Raw genomic sequence first — 20,298 nt, forward strand, 5'->3', positions numbered from 1 at the left:
CCCCCCAAACACACTCTGCCTGAAAAAAGATGAACAATTCTGAATCTTGGTGCAGACACCTGTGGGCGGGACTTAATACGCCTGAAATCCTGCAGCTCCGATCGCCACCCCTAACTGCGCATGCGCAGAAAAAAGATAGAATGTTGCTCCCCTGCTACATCGCTGCTGGGCCGGGTAATGCCCCCCCTCCCCCCCAACATTACTCCCCCACCCAGACCGATCGCCGGCCCCTCTCCCCCTTCCCCTCACCCATCTCAGGCAGAGTGGCAGCGGACCCCCATTCCCTCCACTGATCTCAGGCAGAGTGGCAGTGGACCTCCCCTTCCCTCCCACTGATCTCAGGCAGAGTGGCAGTGGACCTCCCCTTCCCTCCCACTGATCTCAGGCAGAGTGGCAGTGGACCTCCCCTTCCCCCCCATTGATCACAGGCAGAGTGGCAGCGGACACACTCACCACCCCCCTCCCCCCCCCCGCCCCCTCCCCCAAAAACCGATCTCAAGCAGAGAGCCGTCAGATGCTCGGCACTTACCCCCTCACTAACAGTCACTGACGGAGTACCCGAGTCGGACTTATATGGAGCATGTCTGTTTCGTGCCAATTCTGGATGGGTGAACATGGTGGTAAAGGGGGAAGTGCTGGTAAAGTTGGTCGTGCAGTCCCTTAAGTTAATTTAAATGCATTTAAATGGCCGTCGTGTCCATTTCAGGTGCAGTCCCGATCGCAGCCATTTTCGGGCCTTGGTAAAGGGCGGAGGTGGGCGCGGATCGCGCTACACGCCTCACACCCGACTTTACCAAGTTTTTGCGCCTGAAAACGGGCCCATTGACTCAGTTGGGATTGTATCTCTGTGGTAATGGGTGACCAATCCCCTAGCGTTTGGTGTAATCATGGCACTATCTTCAAACTGGACACTTCTTCATGTGGTCCCAGCCCCACTTGTCAAACGTTGATTTGGAATCTTGTTTGAGTTCTATATCAATGCGGTTGGACTGTAACGGATCAGTCGCAATGCCTCTGGGTTCTTACGTTTACTGCAGTTTAAGGAGCTTGTCAGAACGCGGACCGTGATGACCTCATTCAACGGACGTCCAATGGTAACCAGGCAATCCCTGCCCCGCAGGCTGATCAGTTTCAGAGTTCCTGATTCACTCAGAATCAGCTTCCCACAGTCATCTGGAGTAGAAAGCAGAGAGGCATCAGGACCAGTGCACATCCGAGAGCCAGGGTATTGCAGTGTGATTAATCTTGCATCTTGAAAATCAAGTGTCGGATCAAGTGTGAGATCCGGTGTAATGCCTGTTGTTGTCAGCTTGGGTCTTGTATGTCACTCTTAGAATCATAGAATCCCTACAGTGGAGAGGGAGACCCTTGGGTCTACACCAATCACAATCCCACACAGGCCCTATCCCTGTAACTCCACATATTTACCCTGCTACTCCCCCTGACACGAAGGGAGGGACAAGAATATGTCACTCTTGTGGGGAGCATGAATACGATTCAATTTGAATTTGAACTGGTTTTCGGAGCAAGCAAGAAGGATTAGGGGGTTGCCCTGTCCACTCTGGGCATTGCCTTTGTAACTAAATGTTTATTTATTAGTCACAAGTAAGGCTTACATTAACACTGCAATGAAATTACGGTGAAATTCCCCGAGTCACCACACTCCGGCGCCTGTTCAGGTAAATGCACTCTAACCAGCACGTCTTTCGGACTGTGGGAGGAATCCTGAGCACCCGGAGGAAACCCACGCAGACATGGGGAGAATGTGCAAACTCCACACAGACAGCCACCCAAGCTGGGAATTGAACCCAGGTCCATGGTGCTGTGAGGCAGCAGTGCTAACCACTGTGCCACCGTGCCGTCCATGTTTTGTATGTAGAAAATGTGAATATTATTGCACTTTGTGGGATGTCTGTAATCTGCATTCAGATACTTAATGAACAAAGTATATTTTTGCAAAAGAAAACTTCATGTTAAACTGAACCCAGTTCAATGAAATGAAGGTGCCGGAGGTCGAGAGGGGAAACCGTCAGTGATTTGAGGTCAGTTTCAATACATTTCTTTGTGATGATTGGACAGAAACACAAAACTATATCGATTCCAGCTGAATGATCAGCCAATTAGATCACTAGTTTTAGCATTCACATTCACTCCTTTTCTGAAATATTTTAAAACACTTCTGCACCTTCGTTTTTTAAATTATACCCTTTCAATTTGGAGGTCTTTACTCTGTATCTAACCCCGTGCTGTACCTGTCCTGGGAGTGTTTGATGGGGACAGTGTAGAGGGAGCTTTACTCTGTATCTAACCCCGTGCTGTGCCTGTCCTGGGAATGTTTGATGGGGACAGTGTAGAGGGAGCTTTACTCTGTATCTAACCCCGTGCTGTACCTGTCCTGGGAGTGTTTGATGGGGACAGTGTAGAGGGAGCTTTACTCTGTATCTAACCCCGTGCTGTGCCTGTCCTGGGAATGTTTGATGGGGACAGTGTAGAGGGAGCTTTACTCTGTATCTAACCCCGTGCTGTACCTGTCCTGGGAGTGTTTGATGGGGACAGTGTAGAGGGAGCTTTACTCTGTATCTAACCCCGTGCTGTACCTGTCCTGTGAGTGTTTGATGGGGGACAGTGTAGAGGGAGCTTTACTCTGTATCTAACCCCGTGCTGTACCTGTCCTGGGAGTGTTTGATGGGGACAGTGTAGAGGGAGCTTTACTCTGTATCTAACCCCGTGCTGTACCTGTCCTGGGAATGTTTGATGGGGACAGTGTAGAGGGAGCTTTACTCTGTATCTAACCCTGTGCTGTGCCTGTCCTGGGAATGTTTGATGGGGACAGTGTAGAGGGAGCTTTACTCTGTATCTAACCCCGTGCTGTACCTGTCCTGGGAGTGTTTGATGGGGACAGTGTAGAGGGAGCTTTACTCTGTATCTAACCCCGTGCTGTGCCTGTCCTGGGAATGTTTGATGGGGACAGTGTAGAGGGAGCTTTACTCTGTATCTAACCCCGTGCTGTACCTGTCCTGGGAGTGTTTGATGGGGACAGTGTAGAGGGAGCTTTACTCTGTATCTAACCCCGTGCTGTACCTGTCCTGGGAGTGTTTGATGGGGACAGTGTAGAGAGAGCTTTACTCTGTATCTAACCCCGTGCTGTACCTGTCCTGTGAGTGTTTGATGGGGGACAGTGTAGAGGGAGCTTTACTCTGTATCTAACCCCGTGCTGTACCTGTCCTGGGAGTGTTTGATGGGGACAGTGTAGAGGGAGCTTTACTCTGTATCTAACCCCGTGCTGTACCTGTCCTGGGAATGTTTGATGGGGACAGTGTAGAGGGAGCTTTACTCTGTATCTAACCCTGTGCTGTGCCTGTCCTGGGAATGTTTGATGGGGACAGTGTAGAGGGAGCTTTACTCTGTATCTAACCCCGTGCTGTACCTGTCCTGGGAGTGTTTGATGGGGACAGTGTAGAGGGAGCTTTACTCTGTATCTAACCCCGTGCTGTACCTGTCCTGGGAATGTTTGATGGGGACAGTGTAGAGGGAGCTTTACTCTGTATCTAACCCCGTGCTGTACCTGTCCTGGGAGTGTTTGATGGGGACAGTGTAGAGGGAGCTTTACTCTGTATCTAACCCCGTGCTGTACCTGTCCTGGGAGTGTTTGATGGGGACAGTGTAGAGGGAGCTTTACTCTGTATCTAACCCCGTGCTGTACCTGTCCTGGGAGTGTTTGATGGGGACAGTGTAGAGGGAGCTTTACTCTGTATCTAACCCCGTGCTGTACCTGTCCTGGGAGTGTTTGATGGGGGACAGTGTAGAGGGAGCTTTACTCTGTATCTAACCCCGTGCTGTACCTGTCCTGGGAGTGTTTGATGGGGAGTGTTTGATGGGGAGTCAGAGTGGTTTACTGAGGGTGTTGTGAGTACATAACTGGTATCCTTACTGTCTTCATCCATCAGGCCTTTAGTGAGTTGAGTTTGGTTTGTCAGCAGCCTGGGTGTCATTGCAGCTGAGTGGTTAATGGAGGGAACAGCTGTGGGAGTCACCAGCATTGCTGTTGTCTGATTTGGTGTCTGGGTCGGGCAGGGTCCTGCATCACAGACCTCCGCTGTGGTGAGCTTTGTCAGATGGTCACAGAAGGCGTCCAGCCCGACCTCCATCAATTCCAGGTTGGTGCAGAGCAGCTTCCGGCTTCGGCTTCCAAGGCCACAGGAAACAGAGCACTGGGAAAAGGCAGAACAGTCATCCACCCTGAAACCTGCATCGGCCCTCCATCCTCTCCCTCCACGCTTCCCAACACTGCACCTATCGCTCTCTCACTCACCCCATCCCTTAACCCCATCTTCTCACCATATCCACAAATCCCATTGGCCAAGCTTCTCCCCAAATCCCTCAGCTGCACCTCTGCACCTTCATTATTTCAGAAAAGTGAGAAAGAAAAATGAGGAAATTATCAACTTGTTAATTTAACATTCGCTGTGGGGAAGTGACTGGACTGAGGAAAAAATAACTAAGCCAATTAGAGAAAGCCAACATGGATTTATAAATGTCAGGAAGATCTAATGAACTTGTAGTGGACCAGGAATGTCTATGGATGTCGCTTATGTGGATTTTCCGAAAGCATTCACTCAGATTCAATAGAGTTCACTCAAATTAAAGCTCATGGAATTAGTGACAAATTATTGACTTGGTGAGAAGATTGGTTAGGTGGTAGAAGACAAGGAGTAGGAATAATGGTATAAACTCAAATTGGTGGAACAGAATCATGGGCCTTCAGTTAATCATTCTGTTTTTATAATTTCTTCAACAGCCCAATAGAGAGTCAGGCTTCAAGCTTTTCAAAGATACAAGGATTGGTTGTAAAGTAAAAAGTACAGACAAAATACAGAGACATTGTTAGATTAAGTGAGAGCTCTGAATTTCAACAGAGGTAAATGTGAGGTTATCGATTTTGGATCAAGAAAAGTTGGATCAAGTATTATCTAATTGTGAAAAGCTGGCAACAGGTCCAAGGAGATTGAGGGACTGCTGTGCACAGATCGCTAAACTGGAGTAGTCATGTACAAAAAATAATCTCAAAAATTATTACCCTTCAGAAGCAGTGGCCTAGAATCGTGGCCTAATGGCCTGGAACACTTAGATAACAAGGACACCTATCTCAGACTCCTATTTATCGACTACAGCTCAGCCTTCAACACCATTATTCCCACGGACCTCATCTCCAAACTCCGTGGCCTGGGCCTCGGCACCTCCCTCTGTGACTGGATCCTGAACTTCCTAACTCACAGACCACAATCAGTAAGGATAGGCAACAACACCTCCTCCACAATCATCCTCAACACCGGTGCCCACAAGGCTCTGTTCTCAGCCCCCTACTATACTCCTTATACACCTATGACTGTGCGACCAAATTCCCCTCCAATTCGATTTTCAAGTTTGCTGATGACACCACTCTAGTGGGTCGGATCTCAAACAATGACGAGACAGAGATAGAGAATCTGGTGAACTGGTGCGGCAACAATAATCTCTCCCTCAATATCAACAAAACAAAAGAGATTGTCATCGACTTCAGGAAGCGTAAAGGAGAACATGCCCCTGTCTACATCAATGGGAGCGAAGTAGAAAGGGCCGAGAGCTTCAAGTTTTTAGGTATCCAGATCACCAACAACCTGTCCTGGTCCCCCCATGCCGACACTATAGTTAAGAAAGCCCACCAACGCCTCTACTTTCTCAGAAGACTAAGGAAATTTGGCATTTCAGCTACGACTCTCACCAACTTTTACAGATGCACCATAGAAAGCATTCTTTCTGGCTGTATCACAGCTTGGCATGGCTCCTGCTCTGCCCAAGACCGCAAGGAACTACAAAAGGTTGTGAATGTAGCCCAATCCATCACGCAAACCAGCCTCCCATCCATTGACTCTGTCTACCCTTCCCGCTGCCTCGGCAAAGCAGCCAGCATAATTAAGGACCCCACGCACCCCGGACATTCTCTCTTCCACCTTCTTCCGTCGGGAAAAAGATACAAAAGTCTGAGGTCACGTACCAACCGACTCAAGAACAGCTTCTTCCCTGCTGCCGTCAGACTTTTGAATGGAATTACCTTGCATTAAGTTGATCTTTCTCTACACCCTAGCTATGACTGTAACACTACTTTCTGCACTCTCTCATTTCCTTCTCTTTGAATGGGGGTATATTCTGTCCGTATAGTGCGCAAGAAACAATACTTTTCACTGTATGTTAATACATGTAACAATAATAAATCAAATCAAATCAAATATCAGGAGAGGAAGCTGCTCAGATGTGGTGTAAGGTGTACAGATCTGGCTACTGCACCTTGGAAAGGATGTACTGGCCTTGGGTGGTGTGCAATGCAGATTGACCAGAAGTTTAAAAAAATCTTTTGTGGCACCTGGGCGTCGCTGGCTAGGTCAGCATTTATTGCCCATCCCTAATTGCCCCTTGAGAAGGTGGTGGTGAGCTGCGTTCTTGAACTGTTGCTGTCCGCATGATGCAGGTACACCCACAATGCTGTTAGGGATGGAATTCCAGCAATTTGACCCAGCAACAGTGAAATAACGGTGATATATTGCCGAGTCAGGAGGGGAACTTGCAAGTGGGGGTGTTCCCAGGAATCTGCTGCCCTTGTCCTTCTAGGTGGTTGTGGGTTTGGAAGATGATGTCGAAGGAGCCTTGGCGAGTTGTCCCAGTGCATCTTGTAGATGATACACACTGCTGCCGTTATGCGACAGTGGGGAGAGAGTGAATGTTGAAGGTAGTGGATGGGGTGCCAATCAAGCGGGGCTGCTTTGTCCTGGATGGTGTCGAGCTTCTTGAGTCCTGTTGGAGCTGCACCCATCCAGGCAAGTGGGGAGTATTCCATCACACTCCTGACTTGTTAGTTTATATGTGGTTTAGATAGTGGGCTGTCTTTGGGGAGCTGGTGGGGAGTTACTCGCTGCAGAATCCCCAGCATCTGACCTGCTCCTTTTGTCGCCACAGTATTTATGTGGTGAGTCCAGTTTAGTTTCTGGTCAATGATAACCCCAAGGATGTTGATAGAAGTTTTAAAAGTAAAAGTTTATTTATTAGTCACAAGTAAGGCTTACATTAACACTGCAGTGAAGTTACTGTGAAATTCCCCTAGTCGCCACACACCGGCGCCTGTTCGGGTCAACGCACCCTAATCAGCGCGTCTTTCAGACTGTGGGAGGAAACCAGAGCACCCGGAGGAAACCCAGACTGTTTCCAGAGCTCCAAGGTTTGGATTATTAGGAGAGATTCCATAAACTAGGCTTGTATTCTCTTGAATATAGAAGCTTCAGAGGTGTTTTGTTTGAGAGTTTAGGACTTTGATAGGAATTGATCGGATCGATAGAGTGAAACTATTTCTGTAGTGGGGGAGTCTCGGACAAGAGGACATAATGTTAAAACGAGAGTGATTCAGGAGCAGTTAGGGAACACTTCTTCACACAATGAATGCTTGATGTGTATAACTTTCTCCCACAAAAAACAGTAGAAGCTAAAATAAATAATTTTTAAATCTGAGATGGATAGGTTTCTTGCAAGACAAGATTAGAAAGGATGTGGAGTCAAGGCAGGTGGATGGAGCTGGGATACTGGGCAGCTGTGATGCCATTAAATGGTGAATCAGGCTCCAGGAGCTGACAGTCTTGCTGTGCCTATGCTCTCATCGCATCTCCCCATCTCGTCTCTGAGTGAGGACACTGACCTTGGACCAGTCCTGGGGATTCCAGCCAAACGGACAGCTGCTGACCACACAAGGAATGAGGGACAGTGGCTCCTCCAACCCCGAACAGAGAGATCTCGTCACTTCCACATCTGTCCCATTGAGAAACTGGACGCAGGTCACTCTCCTCTCGGCCAAACCGGTTCCACAAACCACTGAACACCGACCTGGGTCTGAGACTCGCCACCTGTCCATCATAGTCACAGAGTAAAGCAGTGTTCTTGTTCTAGTCCAGTATTTCCCTCTGTCCAACCCTCCTTGTCACAGAGTAACCCAGTGATTGGGCTCCAGCCCATAACCTCCTCCATTTCTATATCCGACTTCTGCCCTATTTTTTATTCTTATTCCATTTGCCAAGTTACACTAATTTCACACAATTAACTTGCTTCATGCCAACTCTGTCTGTACCCCAGTGAGAGTCAGTGTGTGTGAGACTCGTACCCCAGTGAGAGTCAGTGTGTGTAGAACCCGTACCCCAGTGAGAGTCAGTGTGTGTAGAACCCGTACCCCAGTGAGAGTCAGTATGTGTGGGACCCGTACCCCAGTGAGAGTCAGTGTGTGTGGGACCCGTACCCCAGTGAGAGTCAGTGTGAGTGTGGGACCCGTACCCCAGTGAGAGTCAGTGTGTGTAGAACCCGTACCTCAGTGAGAGTCAGTGTGTGTGGGACCCGTACCCCAGTGAGAGTCAGTGTGTGTGGGACCCGTACCCCAGTGAGAGTCAGTGTGTGTGGGACCCGTACCCCAGTGAGAGTCAGTGTGTGTAGAACCCGTACCCCAGTGAGAGTCAGTGTGTGTGGGACCCGTACCCCAGTGAGAGTCAGTGTGTGTGGGACCCGTACCCCAGTGAGAGTCAGTGTGTGTGGGACCCGTACCCCAGTGAGAGTCAGTGTGTGTGGGACCCGTACCCCAGTGAGAGTCAGTATGTGTGGGACCCGTACCCCAGTGAGAGTCAGCGTGTGTGGGACCCGTACCCCAGTGAGAGTCAGTGTGTGTGGAACCCGTACCCCAGTGAGAGTCAGTGTGTGTGGGACCCGTACCCCAGTGAGAGTCAGTGTGTGTGGGACCCGTACCCCAGTGAGAGTCAGTATGTGTGGGACCCGTACCCCAGTGAGAGTCAGTGTGTGTGGAACCCGTACCCCAGTGAGAGTCAGTGTGTGTGGGACCCGTACCCCAGTGAGGGTCAGCGTGTGTGGGACCCGTACCCCAGCGAGAGTCAGTGTCTCCAGGGCGGCGCGAGGAATAGTAGAAAATGTCTTAACCTTGGTGGGCATGGATGGTGATTGCAAGATTCTTGGTCTTCAGGTCGTGGTAAATGATGGCATTCTTTGTCTGCTACCAGTTGTTCCTGTTTCCCCAAAACCCGTGTACAGTACAGAATCCTTCTCCTGACTCCTCCCCCACACGACACACTGCACGATCCAGACTTGGACTGCCATCTGCAGGAAAGATCCAGAAAGGAAAATTCTTAGAGGGGTAGGCAAGTGAAGGAGCTGACGGCCCACTGATTCCCAATAAACCAAACTCAGAGGGGAACAAATGGAGAAATTAACCTGGAGAGTCCAGGGAGAATGTCAGCGGGAAACGTTAGAGGGAATTAATGATTATAGTTTCTTATAATAAGCAGCAGGGAAGAGATTACCAGGAGCCAAAGGGAGATAAGAAAGATCGATGCTGCTTGGGACAGTGGACACCCTGCCCTGTGAACATCTGCAACTTGTTTCATGCAAAACCTAAAACCAGACAATGCTGGAATGTAAAGAATGCCTCGCCGACGTGACTTACAATGTATAAATAGTGCATGGTTCTTCAGCTGGATAGAGTGCCCCAGAGAACCTTCTCTGAGGCTGGGCTAATAAACTATCATTCTGCACTGAGTCTCCTGAGATTATTTTGTTTAATAATCTGCTCAATAACAGAGGTTAGATAAGAGAAACCTGGGATATTACTCTAAAACAAGTCAGAATAATAGGCTTGTAGGACATAAATAATGTGAAATGCCTTCAAGGCTTCCACGTTTTTACCACTTGAAGTAACTGATTTATTAAAGAATGGAGTCGGTTTTAATGTCAGAATAATGGAGTCATAGAGGTTTACAGCATGGAAACAGGCCTTTCGGCCCAACCTGTCCATGCTGCCCCTTTTCTTTAAACCACTAAGCTAATCCCAATTGCCCACATTTGGCCCATATCCCTCTATACCCATCGTACCCATGTAACTATCTAAACGCTTTTTAAAAGACAAAATTGTACCCGCCTCTACTACTACCTCTGACAGCTTGTTCCAGACACTCGCCACCCTCTGTGTGAAAAAATTGCCACTCTGGATACCTTTGTATCTCTCCCCTCTCATCTTAAACCTATGCCCTCTAGTTTTAGACTCCCCTACCTTTGGGAAAAGATATTGACTATCTAGCTGATCTGTGCCCCTCATTATTTTATAGACCTCTATAAGATCACCCCTCAGCCTCCTACGCTCCTGGGAAAAAAATCCCAGTCTATCCAGCCTCTCCTTATAACTCGAACCATCAAGTCCCGGTAGCATCCCAGTAAATCTTGGCGCAGGTGCAGGTGTTAATGGCAGAATAATGGAGTTGGTTGTCGGGGGTCAGAGCGGGGGAGTCAGGGTCGGGTGGGTGTGGGTGTTGGGGGTCAGGGCAGGTTTTGGGTGTTTGAGGTCGGTATTGGTGTTGGGGTTTGGTGTGGGTGTTGGGGATCATGGGGGGGTGCTGGGGATCGGGGTGGGTGCTGGAGATGGGGGTGGGTGCTGGGGATCAGGGTGGGTGCTGGAGATGGGGGTGGGTGCTGGGGATCGGGGTGGGTGTTGGAGATCCGGGTGGGTGTCAGTTGCCGAAGTGGGTTTTGGTGTGGGTGTTAGGGTGGGTGTTGATGTGGGGGTCAGGGTTGGGATTGGTTTTGTTGTGGGTGTCAGCTTTGGGGTGAGCAAGATTGATCCTGTATTGGGGAGCTTGATGCAGATTTGGAGCCAAGACACAAGTACAATTTCCATTGATAAAAAGTGCTTACCTCACAGGGCAGGGGTCAGTGTTACAGATCTCTGTTGAAGCTGGTCTTAAAGCACTCTCACATGATGAAGGAGGCAGCCTTTGATTCACACTTCTCTCTTTCTTTATACAGTACACATCCCGCTTACGTACTCCAGTCCCACAGCTCTTGCTGCATGGACCAAACTCATTAACATCCCACCTTCAAAAGGGATAGAATGACAACAATGATCAGACTTGGCCTCAGTGTTACTGGATTATTGAATGACCTCGGGGCTCTGTTCCTGATTATTATCCATTCATTCCTGCGGCAATCTGTCAGCAGATGTTTAACATGTTCACACATTCTCAGGGTGTGAGTGTCACTGCTAGGTCAGCATTGCTTGCCCATCCCTAACCGCCTTTGGGAAGGTGGTGGCCTTCTTGGACCAGTGCAGTCGGAGTGCTGTTAGGGACGGAGTTCCAGGATTTTGTCCCGGTGACAGTGAAGGGATGGTCAGGAAGGTGAGTGGCTCGGAGAGGAACTTCCAGGTGCTGGTGGTCCCATGTGTCTGCTGCCCTTGCTCTTCAAGGTGGTACAGACTACGAGTTTGGAAGCTGCTGTGGGACGGGTCTTGGCAAGATTAAACCCAGTCAGGGTGAGGATGGCACATTTCATTCCTTGCAGGAACTTTGGTGAACCAGTTGGGTTTTTACAACACTGACAGATTGGTGATTACTTTGACTAAAATCACGCTTTTTATTATCTGGGAGTGTTTGATGGGGGACAGTGTAGAGGGAGCTTTACTCTGTATCTAACCCCGTGCTGTACCTGTCCTGGGAGTGTTTGATGGGGACAGTGTAGAGGGAGCTTTACTCTGTATCTAACCCCGTGCTGTACCTGTCCTGGGAGTGTTTGATGGGGACAGTGTAGAGGGAGATTTACTCTGTATCTAACCCCGTGCTGTACCTGTCCTGGGAGTGTTTGATGGGGACAGTGTAGAGGGAGCTTTACTCTGTATCTAACCCTGTGCTGTACCTGTCCTGGGAGTATTTGATGGGGACAGTGTAAAGAGAGCTTTACTCTGTATCTAACCGCGTGATGTACCTGTCCTGGGAGTGTTCTCCAAGGCGGCCTTCACGACACACGACGGTGCAGAGTCGCTGAGCAGAAACTGATAGCCAAGTTCCGCACACACGAGGACGGCCTCAACCGGGATATTGGGTTCATGGCACACTATTTGTAACCCCCACAGAGTTTCACTGGCTGTCTTGTCTGGAGACAATACACATCTTTTTAGCCTGTCTTGATGCTCTCTCCACTCACATTGTTTTGTTTCTTAAAGACTTGATTAGTTGTAAGTATTCGCATTCCAACCATTATTCATGTAAATTGAGTTTGTGTCTTTATATGCTCTGTTTGTGAACAGAAATCCCACTCACCTGAAGAAGGGGCTTGCAGCTCCGAAAGCTTGTGTGGCTTTTGCTACCAAATAAACCTGTTGGACTTTAACCTGGTGTTGTTAAACTTCTTACTGTGTTTGATGGGGACAGTGTAGAGGGAGCTTTACTCTATATCTAACCCTGTGCTGTACCTGTTCTGAGAGTGTTTGTTGAGGACAATCGAGTGGGATGCTGGTTTGCAGAAACTGCCTGACTTCTGCACTGAGCTGATTTTAAGTCAGGTTTCCCTGTGGTTAATGGGAACTGTGATGGATATGGGGAATTTGACCAGAGTAAGTTTGACTTGGTGATGCTATACTAAGACTTACTGTGGTGGACACACTCTCCTGAGGCACTGCATGTGACGCGTGTGAGGCTGGAAGGTCTGATGGCAAAGTTCCTGCCGGGCTTCCTCTCCGCTCTCAGGGTCAGCACACACGTAGCTGACATCTACCACTCCTGTAGACAGATCACAGCTGTTAGTATAACTCCAATTCAGTTCAAGAGGCCTCTCTGACTTTGGCAAGTCAATATTTGTACAAATCTTTCTCTCTTTGTGACAGAGAGAAACCTGTGCCTGATTGGTGTTGGGAGGGATGGAGCTTGAAGACAAGATCAAGCTATTCAGCCTCAGAGGCATCACAGAAGGCATCTGGTGGAGGTGGACATAGGAAGAAGAGGAGGCCATTCAGCCCCTCGAGCCGATTCTGCAATTTAATTAAATCAAGGTTGATCTGTAATCTTAACTCCATTTAATAATCTGGAAGCGATTCCTCACACACAGATGATGGAGGCTTCCTGACATCATCCCTGAACAGCTCGTTCTAATTTTAAGGTTCTGCGCCCATGTTCTTGACTCCCCTGTTGTTGCAACCCCCCCGCCCCCCCTCTCCAAACCACACCCACCAACCACCTCAGCCCCTACCAGCTGCTTGATCCCTTCAACCCAGGTACCGGTAAGTAAATTACTGTGGGTGCTGGAATCTGTAACAAACACAGAAAATGCTGGAAAATCCCAGCAGGTCTGACAGCACCCGTGGAGAGAGAATAGAACCAACGTTTCGAGTCTGAAGGGTCTCCACAGAGTGAAGAATTGAGGCTGACTCTAAATGTGAGTACAGCACATCATGGCTGAGTAGAGAGATTGATTTCTGTACTAAGTATATAGATCATAGAATCATACAGTGCAGAAGGAGGCCATTCGGCCCATCAAGTCTGCGCCGACCACAATCCCACCCCAGACCCTATCCCCATAACCCCATGCATTTACCCTAGCTCATCTCCCTGACACTAAGGGGCAATTTAACCTGGCCAATCTGCCTAACCTGCACATCTTTGGACTGTGGGAGGAAACCGGAGCACCCGGAGGAAACCCACGCAGACACGGGGAGAACGTGCAGACTCCACACAGACAGTGACCCAAGCCGAGAATCAAACCCCGGTCCCTGGCGCTGTGAAGTGGCAGTGCTAACCACCGTGCCACCGATGTGGAAAAGCATGAACATTTGGGGGCCAGAAGAATAAACCAGATCGACTTATACCCCGTGATCTATGGTAAGCTGTTGTTGTCACTGAGGTATCAGGCTCTGACCAATGCCTGTGGAACTGTGTCCGGCTGTGTCAGCACCTTCAAGGGAGCAGAGGGTGTGGGTGGGGAAGGGGGAGGTGGTTGCAATGTCTGTTTATTTGAATCCAGCGATAACAGTTACTCCAACATGAATACCATCACACCATCACCTTCTCCACAGGTAACGGAACAAGATCCCAATATAGGAAGCCAGAGGTAAGTGCGCCTCTCACTCGGGATTTCCGAAATTGCTGTGACATTCGTGACATTCCCAGTCTCTTTCCCCAATTGTTTGAACACCTGGAACAGCACAAAAAAAACTTGCACAGACACACTTTACATTAACTCGCTCCTTATTACATAGTATAACACAGAAAGAAGCCATTCAGCCCATCACACAAAGAACAAAGAACAAAGAACAGTACAGCACAGGAAACAGGCCCTTCGGCCCTCCAAGCCTGTGCCGCTCCTTGGTCCAACTAGACCAATCGTTTGTATCCCTCCATTCCCAGGCTGCTCATGTGACTATCCAGGTAAGTCTTAAACGATGTCAGCGTGCCTGCCTCCACCACCCTACTTGGCAGCGCATTCCAGGCCCCCACCACCCTCTGTGTAAAAAACGTCCCTCTGATGTCTGAGTTATACTTCGCCCCTCTCAGCTTGAGCCCGTGACCCCTCGTGATCGTCACCTCCGACCTGGGAAAAAGCTTCCCCCTGTTCACCCTATCTATACCCTTCATAATCTTGTATACCTCTATTAGATCTCCCCTCATTCTCCGTCTTTCCAAGGAGAACAACCCCAGTCTACCCAATATCTCCTCATAGCTAAGACCCTCCATACCAGGCAACATCCTGGTAAACCTTCTCTGCACTCTCTCCAATGCCTCCACGTCCTTCTGGTAGTGCGGCGACCAGAACTGGACGCAGTATTCCAAATGTGGCCTAACCAGCGTTCTATACAGCTGCATCATCAGACTCCAGCTTTTATACTCTATACCCCGTCCTATAAAGGCAAGCATACCATATGCCTTCTTCACCACCTTCTCCACCTGTGTTGCCACCTTCAAGGATTTGTGGACTTGCACACCTAGGTCCCTCTGTGTTTCTATACTCCTGATGACTCTGCCATTTATTGTATAACTCCTCCCTACATTATTTCTTCCAAAATGCATCACTTCGCATTTATCCGGATTAAACTCCATCTGCCACCTCTCCGCCCAATTTTCCAGCCTATCTATATCCTGCTGTATTGCCCGACAATGCTCTTCGCTATCCGCAAGTCCAGCCATCTTCGTGTCATCACACCTATGCCAACTGTTTAAAAGTCCCACTCCTCTGGTCTCCCCTGTCACCCTGTATTTCTTTTCACTTTGGCAGATGGAGTTTAACGCGGATAAATGTGAGGTTATCCATTTTGGCAGGAAAAATACAAAGGCAAATTATTATCTAAATGGAGAATAACTTCGGAGTACTTTGAGCAGAGGGATCTGGGTGTCCTTGTGCATGAATCACAGAAAAATGAATATGTAGGAACAGCAGGTAGTCAGGAAGGCAAATGGAATCTTGGCATTTATTGCTAAAGGATTAGAATATAAAAGCAGTGAAGTGTTGCTGCTGTTGTACAAGGTATTGACGAGACCGCACTTAGAATATTGTCCACAGTTTTGGCCCCCTTGAGGAGGGATGCAGTGGCATTGGAGGCGGTTCAGAGGAGATTCACTGGACTGATTCCAGAGATGAGGTGTTTGTCATTATAAAGAGAGATTGGGCAGTTTAGGCCGATACTCACTGGAGTTTAGAAGAATGAGAGGAGATCTAATTGAGGTGTACGGGATGATAAGGGGGATTGACAAAGGAGACGTGGAGAGGATGTTTCCTCTTGTGGGACAAGCTAGAACAAGAGGTGACAGTTTTGGGATAAGGGGTGACAGATTTAAAACAGAGATGAGGAGGAGTTACTTCTCTCAGAGGATGGTGAATCTGGAATTCACCAGCGCGGAGTGCAGTGGGTGCCGGGACATTGAGTAAATTTAAGGAGGAGACAGACAGATTTTTAATCAGTAAAGGGATTGAAGGGGTATGGAGAATAGACAGGAAAGGGGAGTTGAGGCCAAGATGAGATCAGCCATAATCATATTAAATGGTGGAGCAGGCTCGAAGGGCTGAATTACCTACTCCTGCTCCTTGTTCTTATGTTTGATTAAGGACCAAGAAAACATATATTGATGACATTTTGAGAAGTTTTCATTGAAATTTTTGCTTTAAGTTGCAGTGCCCTTTAAGGAGCTGTCAGTGTAACCATTGGTATAATCAAAAGAATGAAATGGGTGAGCTGGGACACTGGGAGGACTCACCTGAAGAATGAAATGGGTGAGCTGGGACACTGGGAGGAGGCAGGGATCTGTAATGTTGTCTACCGTGAACAAAGCTAGTCTCAAGGAGAAGGTTTGTGGGCTGTGCTGTGCGTCATGTGTGGATCCATTGAAAACCATGAACAACGATGCAATAAATAAGATGTAACAATCTGTTTGTGGTTAGAGTTGGATGAAGGAAGAGGCTGGAGAGCTCTCCAGCTCCTTTCACAAATGTACAAGGCTTTTTTTGACTTTGCACTCGAAAGGGGAGACTCTGTTCCGAAAGATATCGGGTGCGATTTTCCCGGTCTGCTGTGCTGCTCGAGTAGCGGAGTGGGCGGGGAATTACCGGCGGGAGAGTTGCAACAGGAATGCCGGGCTGAATGACGGTCACAACTTTGCCAGGATATTTTTTATGGTGTAATCAGCCTCGTGTCGGGAGACAGTGCGAGGCTGATTACAATACTGATATTCACATTTCAATGTCATTAGCAAACCCGGGATGGCACTGTCCGAGCTCGCTAATGTTCCCAAACCCGCCAGGGGGAAGTTCCCACCAGCAGAGATTAAAGCAGGTCCCCAGCAATGTGGAGTAGGCGTGATACCCTCGCTGGTGGGGCCAGAGGCCATTGAGGGGTCAAGGCCTTCTAGGGGCAGGCTGATTGGTGGTGGTTGGAGGAAGGGGATCACTATGCATTCTGCAACAGCGATTGGTGGGGAATGGGGGGTTGCACGATCAGGGCTTGCCATAGGGAGGGGTGCAGGATGATCGAGGCCGGTACACGGGTGAGCTCTTGGTGGCCCCACTACCGACAGGAATCCCCCGGCGGACTCTGTGAAACAGAGTGCCAGAAATACAACTGTCAGAGGGTCAGCGCTTCCTCAGCATTGACCCTCTGACAGTGCGGCACTCCCTCAGTACTGACCTTCTGACAGTGTATCACTCCCTCAGTACTGACCCTCTGACAGTGCGGCACTCCCTCAGCACTGACCCTCTGACAGTGCGGCACTCCCTCAGCACTGACCCTCTGACAGTGCGGCACTCCCTCAGTACTGACCCTCTGACAGTGCGGCACTCCCTCAGTACTGACCCTCTGACAGTGCGGCACTCCCTCAGCACTGACCCTCTGACAGTGCAGCGCTCCCTCAGCACTGACCCTCTGACAGTGCGGCACTCCCTCAGCACTGACCCTCTGACAGTGTGGCACTCCCTCAGCTCTGACCCTCTGACAATGCGGCACTCCCTCAGTACTGACCCTCTGACAGTGCGGCACTCCCTCAGTACTGACCCTCTGACAGTGCGGCACTCCCTCAGCACTGACCCTCTGACAGTGCGACACTCCCGCAGCACTGACCCTCTGACAGTGCAGCACTCCCTCAGCACTGACCCTCTGACAGTGCGGCACTCCCTCAGTACTGACCCTCTGACAGTGCGGCACTCCCTCAGTACTGACCATCTGACAGTGCGGCACTCCCTCAGCTCTGACCCTCTGACAATGCGGCACTCCCTCAGTACTGACCCTCTGACAGTGCGGCACTCCCTCAGCACTGACCCTCTGACAGTGCGGCACTCCCTCAGTACTGCACTGACATTTCAGCCTATATTAAGTCTCTGGAATAAGAACTGAAACCCAGAATAGTTTGGTTTCGAGGTCAGAACGCTCCCACCTGAATTTTGCTGACATCACTATTAGTGTGAGACTCTATTCCATAGTTTTGTACTTTCGTGTCGATATAATTGAAGATAGTTAGTATAAATGAGTAAGGGGCTGTAAACATTTGTCCTTTACACCCCTGAACAGGTGTACAAATCACCACTCTTTATAAAAGTTACAATGTGAAAGGAGTGAAACTGGGGGGACACACAACACCCCCTGTGACACATACATCTGCTTGTGCGACACACACACTCACACTCTCACACACACACTCTCACACACACACTCACACTCTCACACACACACACTCTCACACACACTCACACACACACACTCACACACACTCACACACACTCACACACACTCTCACACACACACTCACACTCTCACTCACACTCTCACTCACACTCTCACTCAACACTCACACACACACTCACACACACACTCTCACACACACTCTCACACACACTCACTCTCACTCACACTCTCACACACACACTCACACACACTCACACTCACACTCTCACTCACACTCTCACACACACTCTCACACACACTCACACTCTCACTCACACTCTCACACACACTCTCACACACACTCTCACACACACTCTCACACACACTCACACTCTCACTCACACTCTCACACACACACTCACACACACTCACACTCACACTCTCACTCTCACACACACTCTCACACACACTCTCACACACACTCACACTCTCACACACACACTCACACACACACTCACACACACACTCACACACACACTCACACACACACCCACACACACACACTCACACACACACTCTCACACACACTCTCACACACACTCTCACACATACTCACACACACACTCACACACACACTCTCACACACACTCTCACACACACTCTCACACACACTCTCACACACACTCTCACACACACTCTCACACACACTCACACTCTCACTCACACTCTCACACACACTCACACACACACTCTCACACACACTCTCACACACACTCTCACACACACTCTCACACACACTCACACACACTCTCACACACACTCTCACACACACTCTCACACACACTCTCACACACACACTCACACACACACTCACACACACTCTCACACACACTCTCACACACACACTCACACACACACTCACACACACTCACACACTCTCACACACACTCTCACACACACTCTCACACACACACTCACACACACTCACACACTCACACACTCTCACACACACACTCACACACACACTCACACACACACTCTCACACACACACTCACACACACACTCACACACTCTCACACACACTCTCACACACACACTCACACACTCTCACACACACACTCTCACACACACACTCACACACACACTCACACACTCTCACACACACTCTCACACACACTCACACACACACACTCACACACACACTCACACACACTCTCACACACACACTCACACACTCTCACACACACACTCTCACACACACACTCACACACACACTCACACACTCTCACACACACACTCTCACACACACTCTCACACACACACTCACACACACACTCACACACACTCTCACACACACACTCACACACTCACACACACACTCTCACACACACACTCACACACACTCTCACACACACACTCTCACACACACACTCACACACTCTCACACACACACTCTCACACACACTCTCACACACACACTCTCACACACACACTCACACACTCTCACACACACACTCACACACACACTCACACACACACTCACACACACACTCACACACACACTCACACACACTAAATCAATGAGTTGCCGGGCTTGATGAGTTCATTTACCTCTGTCCAGTGTGTTTGATCCAGTTGGAAGGGACAGATGCTCACAATACACGGTGTAACCCCCGGGAGCTGCTCTGTTGCTGGACACAGAGTTACATTCACTTCCATGTCTGTGCCGTTAATGAACTGGACACAGATAACTGACCTCTCAGCAACTCCAATACCACAGGAAGTGGAACAGTCACTCCACTTTGAAACTGTCCACCTGAAATCAACAGATGGGAATTACAGGGATAAACAGGTGCATTGAACTGCCCGATAGTTACATTGAACAGACAGCTACACCAGTCAGTGAAAACAGAATTCTCTCCATGGCTGAGTACTCGCAGTGCTTGGTGCAGTCCTGAACTTCAACAGCCGAGGATAGGGAGAGGAAATTCAGCCAGAGTTCCCACTTCTGATCTGAGCATAATGACTCCCCACAGTCCCCATCAAACACTCCCAGGACAGGTACAGCACGGGGTTAGATACAGAGTAAAGCTCCCTCTACACTGTCCCCATCAAACACTCCCAGGACTGGTACAGCACGGGGTTAGATACAGAGTAAAGCTCCCTCTACACTGTCCCCATCAAACACTCCCAGGACTGGTACAGCACGGGGTTAGATACAGAGTAAAGCTCCCTCTACACTGTCCCCATCAAACACTCCCAGGACAGGTACAGCACGGGGTTAGATACAGAGCAAAGCTCCCTCTACACTGTCCCCCAT

The 20,298-nt window shown here is 49.2% G+C and overlaps 2 protein-coding genes across 2 annotated transcripts in view; one reads left to right on the forward strand and one right to left on the reverse strand.

Annotated features, from left to right (window-relative positions):
- Positions 1-20,298, forward strand: part of rexo4 (REX4 homolog, 3'-5' exonuclease) — a 211,832-nt gene that overhangs the window by 104,116 nt on the left and 87,418 nt on the right. The window lies entirely within an intron of this gene.
- Positions 1-20,298, reverse strand: part of adamts13 (ADAM metallopeptidase with thrombospondin type 1 motif, 13) — a 78,559-nt gene that overhangs the window by 7,256 nt on the left and 51,005 nt on the right. The window contains exons 22-29 of the mRNA XM_078226155.1: positions 19,590-19,794; positions 13,899-14,028; positions 12,491-12,620; positions 10,762-10,941; positions 8,998-9,174; positions 7,721-7,925; positions 3,932-4,211; positions 1,027-1,173 (exon numbers count right to left, since the gene is read on the reverse strand). Coding sequence (XP_078082281.1) covers positions 1,027-1,173; positions 3,932-4,211; positions 7,721-7,925; positions 8,998-9,174; positions 10,762-10,941; positions 12,491-12,620; positions 13,899-14,028; positions 19,590-19,794 — 1,454 coding nt within the window. The remainder of the gene's footprint in view (positions 1-1,026; positions 1,174-3,931; positions 4,212-7,720; positions 7,926-8,997; positions 9,175-10,761; positions 10,942-12,490; positions 12,621-13,898; positions 14,029-19,589; positions 19,795-20,298) is intronic.

Source organism: Mustelus asterias, chromosome 13 (assembly GCF_964213995.1).
Source record: "Mustelus asterias chromosome 13, sMusAst1.hap1.1, whole genome shotgun sequence".
NCBI classification, from domain to species: Eukaryota; Metazoa; Chordata; class Chondrichthyes; order Carcharhiniformes; family Triakidae; genus Mustelus; species Mustelus asterias.